We start from the raw sequence: 17,598 nt of genomic DNA on the forward strand, positions 1-17,598 counted from the left end.
CAATGCCGCCAACAAATTTATTCCGTTGTCACAAACCACTTTGCCGATCTCCAGTTTGTGCGGAGTCAGCCACTGATCCACCTGTGCGTTCAGGGCGGACAGGAGTGCTAGTCCGGTGTGACTCTCTGCTTTCAGGCAAGTCAACCCCAAGACGGCGTGACACTGCCGTATCCGGGATGTGGAATAGTACCTGGGGAGCTGGGGGGGTGCCGTTGATGTGGAGCAAGACACAGCAGCAGAAGAGGACTCAGCCGAGGAGGTTATGGAAGAGGATGGAGTAGGAGGAGTAGAGGAGGTGGCAGCAGGCCTGCCTGCAAGTCTTGGCGGTGTCACCAACTCCTCTGCAGAGCCACGCATTCCATGCTTGGCAGCCGTCACCAGGTTTACCCAATGCGCAGTGTAGGTGATATACCTGCCCTGACCATGCTTTGCAGACCAGGTATCAGTGGTCAGATGGACCCTTGCCCCAACACTGTGCCAGACATGCCATTACTTCCTTTTGCACAATCGAGTACAGGTTGGGGATTGCCTTTTGTGCAAAGAAATTTCGACCAGGTACCTTCCACTGCGGTGTCCCAATAACTACAAATTTTTTGAACGCCTCAGACTCCACCAGCTTGTATGGTAAAAGCTGGCGGGCTAAGAGTTCAGTCAAGCCAGCTGTCAGACGCCGGGCAAGGGGGTGACTTTGTGACATTGGCTTCTTACGCTCAAACATGTCCTTGACAGACACCTGTCTGTGGGCAGATGAGCAGGAACTGCTCAAGGCGAGAAACGGAGTGGCGGATGGTTGAGAGGGGGCAAGGAGGACAGCAGTGGTTGACGTGGCTGAAGATGCTGGACCAGGAGGAGGATGGCGGCTTTGAGTTTGTGTGCTGCTTGTGCTCATGTGTTGATCCCATAGGCGTTTGTGATGTGCGATCATGTGCCTTCGCAAAGCAGTTGTACCTAGGTGGGTGTTGGACTTCCCACGACTCAGTTTCTTTTGGCACAGGTTGCAAATGGCATCGCTGTTGTCAGAGGCAGACACACAAAAAAAATGCCACACTGCTGAGCTCTGCAGTGACGGCATTCTGGTGGTGGCAACAGCATGCGTTGATTGGCGTGCTGTCTGGCTTACCCCGGGTGCCGATGCATGCTGTCAGACTGTGCCACTAGCTCCTTGCGACGACCTCCCCCTGCTTCCAACTCGTCTCCTCCTCCTCCTCTCTGTCTCCCCATCTGAACTTTCCCACTGTTCTTCTTCTGTTCTAGCGGGCACCCACGTGACATCCACGGACACATCGTCATCATCAACCGCTTTACTTGTATCTGACAACTTAGCAAAGGAAGCAGCAGCGGGTACAACATCATCACACCGTACGTCCATGTGTGTAATGCTGCCTGACTGAGACATATCCCTGTTATCCACATCCTCTGGCAATAATGGTTGCGCATCACTCATTTCTTCCAACTGATGTGTAAATAACTCCTCTGACATACCAAGTGAAGCGGCTGTGGTGCTAGTGTTGGTGGTGGCGGCAGGCGGGCGAGTGGTAACTTGAGAGGTGCCCGAAGCTAAGCTGGAGGAGGATGATGCGTCAAGGTTCCGAGCGGAAGCTGTAGAAGATTGGGTGTCCTGTGTTAGCCAGTCACCTATGTCCTCAGAACTTTTCCAGTTCAGGGTACGTGGCCTCTAAACACTGGGCATTATTCTAGGGCCAAAGGGAATCACAGCACCACGACGGCCCCTGCAGGGTGGCCTGCCTCTGCCTGTCATTTCTTTTTCGATTAGTGGTACTATGCGTGCAAGCTACTGTGACAACAGATATGAGTGGCACTGGCAGAAGTTGGCAGAGTAGACGCTGTAGGCCTGACACACGCTTGCAGACAACTAACTGCTATTCAATCTCTTACAGTCAAAAAAATATATTTTTTTAAATGTACACTACTGTTACACCAGATATGAGTTGCACTGTCATGCCTTAACTACCGGTATTTCCTTGTCTCTTCCGGGTTGACGGAGCTTAGCCACACCCCCCTTCTCTGACGCGGTCTCCCCACGCTACATAATGCGACCGCGCCAGATACAAGACGCTGGATTATTGAACAGCGTTACCGCGATATCAAACCGGCTAAAGATTTTCTCCAAACCCTTACTTGTGAACCGAACCGGACTGGAAATCTACATACCCTCTTTCTCCTCTCCTCGACCACGGCTAGTATCTGGACCTTCCGCATCCTGCTTGACAACTTCCCTCCCTGGAGGAGAACTCCGGGAACCTGATCTTTCTCCATTTAAAGCTAAGTCAATTGCAATATCCGTAATAGGACATTACCTGCTCTCAAGCCCGCTAATCCTTCCTGCTACAGCCTGCTCTCGAGTTCGCTAAGCATTCCTGCTACAGCCTGCTCTCAATTCCGCTAAGCACTCCTGCTTCAACTTCATTTCTAATTTTGCTCTGTTTCCATGAACTTGCAAACTCCAATGTGCCATACTGCATGTATGCCAGAAGCTGCTTACTCCGTTTTAAACCAACAGCAAAGTAATTAAAGATACAGTATCTGTATTATCCGTAATTAAAGATACAGTTCCTGTACTGTCCACTTGTATCCTAGTCATCAATCTGAGTCCTAAGAGATCTGCAGTTGTGCTCCATTTAAATACATGTAAGCATTACATGCACTGGTGTGACACTGTGCCCTGGCAAGCCCTGAAACGCACACGCGTGAAGGAAACTGACTGCTATTATATTACAGTCCTAAAAGTTTTTAAACTATTGTGACACCAGTGAGTGAGTGGTGGCACTGGGCAGGCCCTGAAACACACACGCGTGAAGGAAACTGACTGCTATTATATTACAGTCAACATTTTTTTTATTTTTTTTAAATGCAAGCTATTGTGACACCAGTGAGTGAGTGGTGGCACTGGGCAGTACCTGAAACGCACATGCGTGAAGGAAACTGACTGCTATTATATTACAGTCAAAACATTTTTTTTTTAAATGCAAGCTATTGTGACACCAGTGAGTGAGTGGTGGCACTGGGCAGGCCCTGAAACGCACACTAGTGAAGGAAACTGACTGCTATTATATTACAGTCAAAAAAGTGTTTGTTTTTTTAAATGCAAGCTATTGTGACACCAGTGAGTGAGTGGTGGCACTGGGCAAGTGGGCACAGTATATGCTGTGAGCCTGACACACAGGCTGGCAACTGCAATTACATTACACAGAAAAAGAAAAAAAAAGCTATCAATTTCCCTATCAAATCAGCAGCAGCTACAACGTCCCTCCTCTCACTAAGAATGCAGCTTCCCAATAAATGTAACATGGATGCTGTCCAGGAGGTGGGAGTGTCTGGGAGAGAGGGTCTGCTGCTGATTGACTGGAATGTGTCTGCTGACTGTGAGGTACAGGGTCAAAGTTTACTCAAAGTTTAGTTCGGGACATCACTATTCTAGATCCATAGTTCATGATCTCTTATGCCAGACATATTGTTTACCCTACTTGTTAACCTTGTCACTTGAACCCAAATTTTCCAATTAGGTCAGGCACCTTCATGGACCTTGAAGATCCAAGCCTTGTGAGACCACAAATACTCATTGTGTCTCAGAATATCTGCACTACAGATCCAGTCTGTGGACATCTTACATGAATATGACAGACTTGAGAGAATAAAAAGGTTGTGTTTCTGATATAAAGTCCCAGGGTCTGGAACGAAATCAGATTTTACCAGCATTAAATATTTTATTGCTTGGCCAAGACCAAGACATATATATATATATATATATATTTGTGGTAAAAAAAAAGCTGTCACTTAGCTAACTGTTAAAAAAACAGAAGCAGTCTAAGCACAAGCTGGTAATCAATGCAAATCACTTAAGTTGCATCATTCCATGCATTTTGTGCATTAGTGAGAATTGTGGTATTATGGTAATGCCCCAGTAAATGCTTGAATAGCTCAACTGAGACCAGGCTGTGCTTAGCTGCTTGTCCTATGGGAAAATATACCTTTAAAATGAATTCAAGATTTAAAGGAAAACCTCTTTAATCTCCTGCTATAGGTCTAATTTTTCTCTTCTAATTTGATTATATCTGTCTACATAGCAATTTCTCTTCTTATGAAATACTTTTCTACACTCTGTTGTTCCTCAGGCAGGACGTAATTGAAATGGGTGTTCCCAATTTTCAGAAAAGTTCTAAACAAATAATATTGAAAGAAAGCAAGTATCTAGTAAAATGGAAGTGAACAGTATGTAATAAAGCCGACTACATGTGTGTCAGCAATGGCAATAATGAGTGTTCAGAGTAAATTATGGAAATTGTTCAAAATAATGTTTGTATTTTCAGTCTTTCAATATCTGGTTTCCTGGGACTTCAAAATTCTAGCTGCAGTCCATGATACCGTATATAAAAAAAATGATGGAAATTATTTGTAGCAAAACAAATCTCACAAATAGAAAGGAATTGGCCACTGTACACTGAAAACCACACAATGCATACTGCTCCCTGTTACAAAACCGTGTTAAAAATAGCATGTGATTAGTATGAAAAATTAAACATGACCTCTAAATCTGCTTGGAAAACACTTTCCAGGTGATATATTTCATTATGAAAGATGGTGCAAAATAACATTTGTTGCCAGTGATATGGAACAGCAGACCAACACGGCAAATAGAATCACAACATTGCCTAGCAAAGGTCATCTTCTCATATACGCTGTTTAATAACATTGAGGTGATGTGTTTGTAATTTTCTATATTATTATAATTGCTATTTATAAAGCTCCGACATATTCCAAAGCGGTTTACAATATTACTGTGGGAATTTAAAAGCAAATAAGAGATAAATTATCACAAATATTACAGTTATTGACAATTCTGCTCAAACACAGGCATGCAAATATTTCACACACACACAAACAAAACACGTGTGTGTGTGTGTGTATGTGTATGTGTCTATTCAATTTCTATATCGGATACATAATGATGAAATCTCTATTCAAGGTAAATAATGCCATTGAGGGGCTCTGGGCACATCATAATAAACCAAAGGTTTAGTGGTCTGTGATTGTATACAGAAATATTATTATTTATTATACATTTATTAAGCATTCAGCTTAATGTATCTTGTATATTACATAATTTTATTTTATTTTTAAAAGAGTTATGCCTTGTTAAATCTTAGGGCAACAATGGGGCACAGATATCCCAGGCTACCCTAGACTAGTAGCATGTGTGGCTACTGTCCTGAAAAGGAACCCACCACTGCTCTTTAAATTACACCATTGACTTAAACACTGAAAACACCTATAACTTTACCTTGCGTTAAATAGAACCTATATTCCTGAAAATACCAATTGTTATTTTGGTATCATAGGTTTCTTAACAGCTTTGTAATCGCTGACTCCCCCTTGCTCCAGAAAATTTCATTAAAATTTTACTCAATCCCAGCACCGGGACTGCAGCTGTTACAGCCTCCAGCTCCGCCTCCAGCTCCTCCTCCAGTGATGTCAGCATCCTACCTGACTTCATGGCCTATCTCCTCCAATCCATTGCTTCTCATAGAGAAGGCATGCATGGCCAAACGCCACACTCCTACAATCAAATCAGGAAGACAGCCACTAGAGGTGGATTTAATCCTGCAATCTAGACAATACAGTTTCTACTAAACTGCACTACTAAACTACCACTACACCAAGACCACTTCACTGAGGTGAATTAATCTGGGTGACCTCAGCAATCCTATAAACAATTTTTTAGTGACACTTTTAAGTGCATATTAAAGATATAACAATTGACATCACAACCCAGTACAGTCCTGACACAGACAGGACACACATTAAAGGGGAGAATTGTCAGAAGTTCAAAGTGAATTGAAATTTTAAGGTCAAAATAGCTGGGCACAACTGACTTGGATAATTTTCCGCTTTGGCTGTTCTAACATTTAATTTGAAATTAACATTGAATTCACAACAGTTATCACGTTAGGAAGCAACCCTGAAAGTTCCTGTTTTCCTACTCTCTCTATGTTGACTGACAGGTGCAAAGGCCCGGGCTTAAAGTAGCCTCCCCCACAAAAAAATATAAGATAAGATAAAATCTTTATTATCAAATTCTCACATTCACAAAACATTTTCCTTATCAGCCCCCCTGTTCGAAGCCTGAATCCGAAAGGAGATAAGCATAGCTAAATGATGCTGGATTCGCCACATTGGGGTTAAACTGTTCTTTAACAGCCTAATCCCTGTTGGCAAGCTGGAGCCAGTGATTTCCTTGTACCATAAAAACTTTATTCCATTGACGTTGTGATGCCTGAAGTATTTATTTAACTCCTGAATGGCAGAGAACTGAGCATTAAATCTGTAGGTGCATTATCAATACACCAAAACCACTTTATTAACCCCTTAAGGACCAAACTTCTGGAATAAAAGTAAAATCATTACATGTCACACGTCATGTGTCCTTAAGGGGTTAAATGGCCACTATAGTCACCCAGACCACTTCAAATGTAAACATAGCAGTTTTAGAGAAACTGCTATGTTTACATTGCAGGGTTAATCCAGCCTCTAGTGGCTGTCCTCCTGACAGCCGCTAGAGGCGCTTCTGTGACGCTGAATGTAAAAATCACATTCAGCGTGCAGAACGTCCATAGGAAAGCATTGAGAAATGCTTTCCTATGGGCGTTTCTAATGCGCGCGTGGCTCTGGCCGCGCATGCGCATTCCACTCCACTCGGGAGCTGACGTCGGAGTGGGAGGAGAGGTCACCAGCGCTGAGGGAGCCTGGCGCTGGATTAAAGTAAGCAACTGAAGGGGTTTTAACCCCTTCAGCGCCAAGGGAGGGGGGCCCTGAGGGTGGGGGGACCTAAGGGTTATATAGTGTCAGGAAAACGAGTTTGTTTTCCTGACACTATAGTGATTCTTTAAGCTTAACCCCTTAAGGACACATGACATGTGTGACATGTCATGATTCCCTTTTATTTTTTAAGTTTGGTCCTTAAGGGGTTAAAGGACCACTATAGTCACCTAAATTACTTTAGCTAAATAAAGCAGTTTTAGTGTATAGATCATTCCCCTGCGATTTTACTGCTCAATTCACTGTCATTTAGGAGTTAAATCACTTTGTTTCTGTTTATGCAGCCCTAGCCACACCTCCCCTGACTATGATTGACAGAGCCTGCATGAAAAAAAAAACTGGTTTCACTTTCAAACAGATGTAATTTACCTTAAATAATTGTATCTCAATCTCTAAATTGAACTTTAATCACATACAGGAGGCTCTTGCAGGGTCTAGCAAGCTATTAACATAGCAGGGGATAAGAAAATCTTAATTAAACAGAACTTGCAATAAAGAAAACCTAAATAGGGCTCTCTTTACAGGAAGTGTTTATGGAAGGCTGTGCAAGTCACATGCAGGGAGGTGTGACTAGGGTTCATAAGCAAAGGGATTTAACTCCTAAGTGGCAGAGGATTGAGCAGTGAGGCTGCAGGGGCATGTTGCATACACCAAAACTGCTTCATTAAGCTAAAGTTGTTCAGGTGACTATAGTGTCCCTTTAATAGTTTTTTGCTCAGAGTATCCCTTTAACATCATTCAGCTACTTTACAAGGCAGTTGCCTGATATAAAAAAATATATTAAGTACAGCGCTCCACGAGGCTACTAAGGAAGAGAGCATGGTGCATCCAGGAGACTGTTAGGAGGGGGTGCGAGCAGGGCCGGCCTTAGGTGTTCAGGCGCCCTGTGCGAGCTAATTTTGTGGCGCCCCGCCACCCCCACCCTTACCTAGTCCCCTGCCCCCCTTAATTAGACCCAGGGTCACCCATATCCAGTCCCAGTCCCCTGCCCCCCTTAATTAGACCCAGTGTCACCCATAGCCAGTCCCAGTCCCCTGCCCCCCTTAATTAGACCCAGTGTTACCCATAGCAAGTCGCAGTCCCCTGCCCCCCTTAATTAGACCCATTGTTACCCATAGCCAGTCCCATTCCCCTGCCCCCCTTAATTAGACCCAGTGTCACCCATAGCCAGTCCCAGTCCCCTGCCCCCCTTAATTAGACCCAGTGTCACCCATAGCCAGTCCCAGTCCCCTGCCCCCCTTAATTAGACCCAGTGTCACCCATAGCCAGTCCCAGTCCCCTGCCCCCTTAATTAGACCCATTGTCACCCATAGCCAGTCGCAGTCCCCTGCCCCCCTTAATTAGACCCAGTGTTACCCATAGCCAGTCCCATTCCCCTGCCCCCCTTAATTAGACCCAGTGTCACCCATAGCCAGTCCCAGTCCCCTGCCCCCCCTTATTTAGACCCAGTGTCACCCATAGCCAGTCCCAGTCCCATGCCCCCCTTAATTAGACCCAGGGTCACACTTACCTAGTCCCCTGCCCCCCTTAATTAGACCCAGGGTCACCCATATCCATTCCCAGTCCCCTGCCCCCCTTAATTAGACCCAGGGTCACCCATATCCAGTCCCAGTCCCATGCCCCCCTTAATTAGACCCAGGGTCACCCTTACCTAGTCCCCTGCCCCCCTTAATTAGACCCAGGGTGACCCATATCCAGTCCCAGTCCCCTGCCCCCCTTAATTAGACCCAGGGTCACCCATATCCAGTCCCAGTCCCATGCCCCCCTTAATTAGACGCAGGGTCACCCTTTCCTAGTCCCCTGCCCCCCTTAATTAGATCCAGGGTCACCCATATCCAGTCCCCTGCCCCCTTAATTATACCCAGGGTCACCCTTACCTAGACCCCTGCCCCCCTTAATTAGACCCTGCCCCCATTTAATAAAAATAAATAAATAAGAATAAATAAGAAATAAATAAATAAGAACAGCGGTACTTACTTTGAAGGCTGCTGCTCGCCTGCTCCCCCCCCTCTCCCTGTCTGCAGAGCACCGGCCGCCGCGCCGCCCTCACACATTGAGCGGATCCTTCCGCGGCTCTTTGTGAAGGCGCAGCACTTGGACCCTGCGCCTGTGCATCTGCGCCCCCAGCTCCTCCTCCACGCTCCGGAAACTGACCGCGGGCGCGGCTCAGTTCTCACAATCTCGGGCCGGCCAGTGACAGAGCGACTGCGAGCTGTGTCGGCCGCCCGGCGCCCCTGTTGCCATGGCGCCCTGTGCGGCCCTGGGTGCGAGGAAAGAAAACTTTGCTGCATGCTCCTTTATTAGTTAGCTAGCATGGCAGGATCACATTTAACACCTGTCATGCATTTTTAGTATTAGTCATCGTTTTTAGTTTTAGTCGACTTTGTGTCTCTGGGCCTCCTTGTCTCCCCCCAGTCCCTCTAGATGTCTCTCTCCCAAGCCCAGGACTATCTCTTTTGCCCCTTGCACAGACCCTCTGTAGCTCTTTGCCCTCCTCCTAGACCCTCTGTGTGTCTCTTTCTCTCCATATACCATTTGTGGGTCTCTTCCCCAGCACCTTGTCTCTTTCTCCCCCAGCCCCTGTATGTCGCTTTTTGTCCTCTCCATGCATCTCATCTCCCCTGCATGTCTCATTCCCCCCACCGCCCATGTGTCTCAATTCTTTCCCAGCCCCTCCACCTTTCTCATTCTCCCAAAGCTGCTCCATGTGCTCTTTCCCCACCAGTCCCTCCATGTGTCTCATTCTCCCAGCCCTGTCATATGTCTCCTTCTCCCAGCCCCCCGTTTGTCTCATTCCCTGACTCCCATTTATTTCAATCCCCGAGCCCTCCATGTGTCTCATTCCCTCAGCACCCAGTTTGTCTCATTTCTTCTCCTCCCTCCCTCGTGTGTTTTACCCGCCAGTGTTAATTTTGGCAGCAAATTTCAATATAGTTTTAGTCAGTCTTTTGACTAAAAAGCCATTTTAGTTTTTGTCGTATTTTAGTCATCTGAATTGTTTTAGTTTTAGTCTAGTTTTAATCTGACTAACATTGTTAGGTGACAAAATTAACACTGCTGCCAATGCAGCATGTGCTTGCTGCTGGCTGTGCTTACACTGAGATCCTGGAGAGCGTAAGCAGCATGCTGTTCGTTGGTAGAGAGGTGGGGACATAAGATAAAAAGGTAGAGATAGGTCATGACTATCTCCAGCTCTCTTTTAGTGTAGGGATTATCATATTTTGCTTTGGGTTTAAGCCCCAGCTGTTTCTGGAACTAATAAAACCTCTGGATAGATAGAGAGAGACCAAGTCCTCCCTAGATTGTGTTATTTTCCCATAAAACATGTTTCACCATTATATATCTTTTATATTACATGATATTTTTAGGTTAGTGTTAGTTTAACTATTATTGTAGTATATGGGTTAACAGGGTACTATAGTGGTTAATTAATGTTAGTTTAGTATGTCATTTAAGGGTTTAAATGCACTATAGTATAGTGTACCAGGGTAATGTAAGGGCTGTAGTGTAGTGCGTTAAGGTAGTACCAGTGTGGACTGAGATTATTGGGAGTTACATTCCTGGGAGGCAGCATCTGGCTCTCAGAAGTAATGTAATCGAAAGCAGACCATGACGTATCATTGCCTGGGAATGGGGCCCTCACACGGCACTGAAGTGATATCACCGTCCACTTTAGTACAGGATTCTGAAACATAACAAGAACTTATGCAACTCAATCCTAAAAGTGAAGCAGTCACTGTGGAAACCAGAAGGCGGCTCCTACTGTTTGTTCTACTTTTAAAACTTTTCTTCTAGACTTGTTTTATATTTAACCCCCAAGTCTGTTGTCTTACTTTTGTATTAATTATTTCCATTATAACACCCAGAAACTACTATGTGAGCCATGCATAACAGCCAGGACCAACAGCCTGCAGCTTCCCAGTCCATGATGTAGGAGTAGATGCCCAGCCTCCACCCTCCCCTGCCTGTTCTCACCTATCCTCCATCTGGGGACCATCCCACAGCTCCCAATGCCTACTCTCCATCCTTCCAGGTACAGCTCCTAACCTTTACCTGGTACACACTATTAGTTAAACAGAGCAAACTTTATTTTGCATAGTGTGACAGAGAGCCCAGTCTGCTCTTAGAACATGTGGGCAGCTGTACAAAAAAAACTTCCACACCAGAAAACAGGCTCACAGCTAGTGTAGGGCGAGCTCACAGTGACTGAGGGGTGCACATGCCCAACCCACACAGCCTAAAACTTATATAACAGCTTCCAGGACTCCCAGAACGCACACTTTAACGTAGAGAGCTCATTATTCCTTTCCATAAAACAGCATGCCGCTATTTAAGGACATATCTAACACGCCTGCGTTTTGCTGTTTACAATAACTGCAATCAAAACACCCCCTGTTTGCTCCTCCAATGGTTTGTTCCGGAGAGGATGGACCAGCTAGAGCAGCAGGAGAGAGAAGTAAGAGCCCTGTGTTCGGCGTGGAGCTGCTGCTTCCTGCGCTGTGCTGACTGCTGGCTGCTGCTCCAGGAAGGTGATTGCTCCAGATTTACTATTTCCACACTGGGTATGTGCAAAGGCTGGGTGTAACTGCCAGTGTTTATTTCCTAGCCTCTCACGCTGTTAGAATGCTAAAGAAAAGCTGTGTTCTAACAAGTTACATTGTATTTCACTGGTGCAGTTGTTGAGCTCTGTTCTTTGCCTAATTCTCATGTAAAAGTCAGGAATGTACTGTTTTTTTCTACTTTATTTCTTCTTGTACCCTCATTTGAGCAGGGAGCTCTTCACCTCTAAATATCATTTTTATATAAAAGAGCAGCAGGATATGTTGGCGCCTATATAAATGCTATCATACACAGTACCAGTTCTTCACAGTGAGGGAGTGCTCTCTCTGTCTTGTGATAGTAAGATGTGTACTTCACTCCTGCTGTGTGAGACCCACTATGGCATGTTAACTGGTGGGGGGGTGAGGGGGAGGGGTATTCCTTGGGAGATGATCAAAGGCGTGGATAATGTAACATGAAGCCTGAATTAACCTGATGACAAAGGCGGTGAGGGAGTCAAGGAAAAGCCAAAGAAGAATGACAAATGTTTTCCTGGGGGAGGGATTGCAAAGCTTGGATGAAGGATTATTTTATCAATTTTTATTTTTAGTTTTCACCTTTCTTCATCTTTCCTCTCTTTTTTTGTTTTTGTTTTAGGCATTTGTAAAAGAAAAGTGATTTTTTTTTAAATAGAAGTGGATCTGGAGGAAAAGACTAAAAAGAAAAAAAAGAGTGAAGTGGTTGATGCTTTCTTCACACGAGGCTGCAACTTCAAAAACGTGTTTGGACACATTTGCCAGGAAAAGTTCTGTGGTTAGCATACTGCTACTATCTTGACTGGTTAATCTTTTGCTCCGGAATTTAAAAAAAAAAATAATTCAGTGTGAAAGCCCCAAAAGCCCTGGGTGTGAATTTTAAGGGCAAAGTCAGGGGAGATGATTTCCTCTGATCTGTTTAATGTCCTGCGACTCTGGAGGAGGGACAGGAGGGGACCTGGATTGGGTGGAGATGGGAAAAGTAAAAGAGGTGCCCTGCTGGTTCTTGTTTTGGTCCAGACTTTTGGCTCAGCTTGGTCCCAGCAACAGTCCACCTGCCCTACTTCCTGTGAATGTTCTGAGGCTGCCACGACTGTAAAATGTGTGAACAAGAATCTTGTAGAGTTGCCACAAAATATTCCCTCTTACGTGAAGAATCTCTTTATTACAGGCAACAACATAAAAAGCCTACAAAAAGAGGCATTCACGCAACCACAGCCTCTACTCGATCTAACCAACCTTAATCTCAGTGGGAACCACTTCCGAGAATTGAGTAATAATGTGTTCAGCAACCTACTCAGTCTGAGAAATCTTGATCTCAGCCACAATATGTTGGAGAGAATGAGCAACTTTTCATTTCAATGGGGAGAGCATCGCAGCAACCCTCTGCAAGAACTGAACCTCAGCAATTCCTTTAGCAATGAAACATTAATCTCTCAGTTCCAGGCATCCATGCAGAATGGAGCTTTAAACAACCTCCGCAAACTGGACCTGAGTGGGAACAATATATTCTATATGCCTGAGGGCACGTTCAGTTCATTGCCCAGCCTTAAACATCTTGACCTGAGTAACAATTCCCTGGTGAGTTTGCAGCCAGGGATCTTTACAAACCTGAGCCAGCTCCAGACTCTGGATCTTAGCAACAATGCTCTGAAGTGCCTGAAAAACTCCACGCTTTTTGATCTTCCTAACCAACCAGGCTTGTTAATCAACCTCAACAACAACAGCTGGGTATGTGACTGCCAGATTGAGGATTTTGCCAGATGGCTAAATAAGACTACAATAGTGGAGGGAGCACCCAGTCTCTTGTGTTCCTTTCCGGACAAGATGAGAGACACACCGATTGTTGAGCTTAAATTCGCAGAAGTTGAATGTGTATCCGTTGATGACAACAACAGCTTGCAGACCTCCTATGTTTTCCTGGGCATCGTTCTAGCTCTTATTGGTGTAATCTTCCTGCTAGTTTTATATTTGAACAGGAAAGGCATCAAAAAGTGGATGTACAACATAAGAGATGCTTGCAGGGATCACATGGAGGGATACCATTACAGATATGAGATCAATGCAGACCCCCGGTTAACAAACTTGAGTTCAAACTCAGATGTATAAAAACGTGAACATAAACTCTGTTATGTTAAACAAAAAAACTTATTTTCAAACAAGAGCAACACTTACACTAACTATGCATGAACCTTGTGTATAGACAATGCATCAAACCCTGTTTTTGCTCTCCTCTCTCCCTGCTGGAACACAAAAAAATGACACCATGCAGGGCTTTTGAATGCCTCTGTTTGACTGAAGTTTATTGCTGCATTCTAACTTTGTACTATAGAAGCTGAATATCCTCGCATGCTGAATATCCATACACAAGAGACTTGACTCATTCTTTGCTTTTCTTATGTTGTGGGATTAATCCCTGGGGAAGGGATTTCAAAAGACAAAAAAAAAATAGTACAGGAGTTTTTTTTTTCTTTCATGTTTTTTTTTTCTATCTGATTCACATTTAAATTGGCTAGTACAAGCCATTGCCAACTCAGACCCCATTCAACGACAACTGCCTCAAATAGTTTAAAAAGATAAAATTGCATTTCTTTTCCCCTAAGATTTTTGTTGTTGTTGTTTCGTTGGTCTTTGGATGCTCTGTCATGCTTCAAACTGTTATGTTGTTAGACAGCTAACCTTGTTTCAGAGCTTAGCATGAATAGCATAGGGATCATACTATAACGAGCATGTAGAAGTATATTTGTTCATTTGAAAATCTAAATTGAGAACTCACACAATAATGCTTTTTGCACTCTTATTTTTTTTTGTAAAAAAAGAAAAAAGAAAATGCAGTTTACATAAAAAGCAGGTTTTCAGTAAACTGCACAATTTTAATAATTACAAATTCAATAAAGACTATGTTACAATAATTTTTGGTGTGTTACATTTTTACATTATCCATGACAATATTTGCTCTGACCTGTTTTTAATTTTGGAAGTATGTGCAGGAAACTATTTTGGATAGTGCCTATTAAATAGCTTAAAAACGTTGTAACTGCTGAAGAAAAAATACACACAAGTATACAAATCTATATTTATTTCCCTAGATCAGGATATGGGAAGAGTTGAGAAGAGAAATTAATTTATAGACCAAAGCAGCCAAACTAGAAAAATATCTGAGTGAAGAATTGTCCTAGCTGTGCTATTGTGGACTAATATTTGCATTTCCTTTCTCAATTCTCAACAATTCCTGGTTTTGTCAACAAACCCCATTGTGTCCCCCCCCCCCCCCCCTCAATCTCTGATTGTAACAAATAATTTATTTAATCATTATTGTGTACAAAATACCTCTCTTGTAGCTTTTTTTTTACTAAAATGTGAAATCTTTCATTTGCATGTCTAATACATTTTTAAATTGCTCCCAAATATGCAAGGGTCAGTGCATGTATATTTTAACTCATCTCTGATACGTTTTATTTGAAGGGATCAATATCTCCTGTGCTGTGTGAAATCATTTTGTGAAAAGCTGATTTCGGACAAAATGTATTTCAGCAATATCTATCTTTTTTTTTTTTTTTCTTGAACTTGTCTTAAAGCAAATATTTCAAAAATGCCCTTTAAAGTCTTATGTCAAAATGAATGTGTAATTAAATTATTATTTTTTATTTCGATTTGGAACATACACTTTTCTATTTCTATATACGGTATGTTGTTTCATTGCTATATATAAATATATGTCTATAAATATTTAGCGACTGTGTAAGATAAGATAAATTATATTGTACCAAAGTACTCATTCTTTGGGTAGCTACATCACTATTGCTATTTTACATGTATATTTGAATGTGGAATTATACTTTGCATATTATAGTGTCTTATTAACAATTTAAGTGCCAGGAATACGGGCAAATCGCTCACTACCAAGTTGGCACTCAGGGTTAAATTGCTGCCCCATACACACACAAACATTTATTATGTAAATGGTATTGGTAAATGGTAATTGTATATGGTTCTACACAAATAAATTGCAAACTATGGTATTAAACTCCATCAGTTTATAGTGCATTTAAATATCTGACTGTACACATACTATTAGGCATAGTAATTAAATAAACTTAAAATAAATGAACAAGCCGATGATATGTCACATTTCCATTTAAGTATTATTTAAGCATACAGGGCTTAGCATGTAATAAGTATTGAAGTAAAGTGTTGGTTCTATATGCAAGTCTAATTTATTTAGTGCACAAAGAGGTTATGTTCACACTCTGATGTAAGAGGGTTCATAAAAAAAAACTTTCCATTTATGTTTTGCCATTCATAATGTGAAGTGTAAAATTCAAGGGAAAGTCATTCCTCATCGTCTGTTTTACATCATCCCTTGTCAGAATTTGTTAATATGATTTATGTCAGAGAACCATTTTACAAGGAACCTAGATCTCCAGTCATTTATAAAAGTACGACTTTCTTTTCTAAGTTGTAGGTATTTGCATATCTTTTATTGCAGTATGTTTATGTTGTATACTGAAGGTACGGCTCTTAAAAAGTGAGAGGGATGCCAAAATGTTGTTTTATGACTTGTACACATATTGTGCTTTAATTTGAAAAAAATGACCCCTTTTTGTACATTTGGAAATCACATTTATATTTGTAGAAAATGTTTTTGAAGTTTTTTTATTTTAAATTTATTTCAGAATTGTCACTCCAAATAATGTGTTACTTATTTTCTGGAATATGACAGGTTAATGTGAATATACTAAGAAAGAACAAATGCTGTCCGGACAAAATGTCCCTAATTTGAATTGTGCTCAAAATTGTTTTTGTACTGAAAAGAGTGTGATTATGTATGTATATATGGTAATTTTATATTCATTTCCCCCCCAAAAATTTTTTAGTGTTTAGTGTCACTCATCTTTCTCATGTTTCCATGGATCTGGTCATTTAGGGGTTTATTCACTAAAAAGTTATAGTGATTAAAAAACATATTCTACAAATAAGGCTAAAATAACTGACTGTTGGTATTTATTTGTATATCACATTTTTTTGGCTAAATTGTACAGTTTGGCTTTAAATTCTCTACGTTAAATTCGTGTTTAGTGAATAAACCCCTTAATGATGGTACACTATTTTATATGGTCAATATATCTTGCGCCCAAACTTAATTTAGAAGCAAAACAAAAAAAACTTGGAAAATCGATTTTTAATAAAGGGAAGTTGCAATTGCAAATAAATAATTTTATGTTTGAAAGCACTATTCCCTGTAGTAAACAATAAAAAAGTGGAAGTATATATGACATATATACACCTTTCAGAATGTTTGATTTAACTGTAAGTCAATGTTCCTTTATTTATGAATATGTTTACATATGTACTTGCTGGGACTTTGTTAAAGTGTAAAAGTCCTATCACGATAGAGGTAAATGGTATGATGTCGGTAAGGTGTCTCAGGGATATAAGGGATAATTAATAAAGGTAGAACATCTTTTCATTCTTTATTCCATCGAGAATTCAACGTGAATTCCAGTTTAACCCGTTAAGGACACATGACATGTGTGACATGTCATGATTCCCTTTTATTCCAGAAGTTTGGTCCTTAAGGGGTTAATCCAAAATAGTTCAACTGAAAACATAACCGACTTGGTGAACTTTTCCGATTTAGCTAATTTGGTCTAGAATTTAAGATTTGAGTTCACTTTGTGTTCCTGTCAGTTTACTCATTCGTGAATAATCCTGTCAGAAAACCAGAAATCCTATCAAACATTTGTATTTTCCTTTATGAATTGTTTGTCTCAATGAGTAACTTTTTATTTTAACTTTTATGGTTAAACAGGATTGCGCATTAGTCTAGAAATGTAAGAGCTGTGAGGTTGTAGTTTAATTATTGAGCACCGTTACTCATATGTTAAGACTAAAGGGTTTATTCACTTAACTCTGTAGCAGACAGTTAAAATCCAAATGGCTAAATTTAGTGATGGCAGCTTTACAGAAGAATTTCTCAATATCACTTATTTTTGCCTGAATTTTGACATTTAGATTTTATCTCACTACAATTCAGAGTTTAGGGAATAACTCCCCAAATCCTTTAGTTATGCAATTAATGAAAATCGTGTGAAGCAATGGAATTTTGAAGATGCCCTTATTTTCCTCAAGCCAGATAACATAGTGCTTTTCTCAGACACCATGTCCAGTGCTGGAAAGAGACTCTGAA

General features: G+C 41.8%; 1 protein-coding gene across 3 annotated transcripts; it reads left to right on the plus strand.

The window, feature by feature from the left end:
• Positions 1–11,168: 11,168 nt before the first annotated feature.
• On the plus strand, positions 11,169–15,118 carry TPBG (trophoblast glycoprotein). 3 transcript variants are annotated; one of them, XM_063443030.1, is made up of 2 exons: positions 11,169–11,396; positions 12,580–15,118. In XM_063443030.1, exons 1-2 carry the CDS (start codon positions 11,261–11,263, stop codon positions 13,515–13,517), a joined length of 1,074 nt encoding a protein of 357 aa, XP_063299100.1. In that variant the 5' UTR covers positions 11,169–11,260; the 3' UTR covers positions 13,518–15,118. The 3 variants fall into 3 exon arrangements, with proteins under 3 accessions (XP_063299100.1, XP_063299099.1, XP_063299098.1); XM_063443029.1 differs by having other exon boundaries at positions 11,304–11,363; positions 12,031–15,115; XM_063443028.1 differs by having other exon boundaries at positions 11,308–11,396; positions 12,031–15,115.
• The last annotated feature ends 2,480 nt before the right edge of the window (positions 15,119–17,598 follow it).

This window comes from Pelobates fuscus, chromosome 2, assembly GCF_036172605.1.
Source record: "Pelobates fuscus isolate aPelFus1 chromosome 2, aPelFus1.pri, whole genome shotgun sequence".
Taxonomy (NCBI): Eukaryota; Metazoa; Chordata; class Amphibia; order Anura; family Pelobatidae; genus Pelobates; species Pelobates fuscus.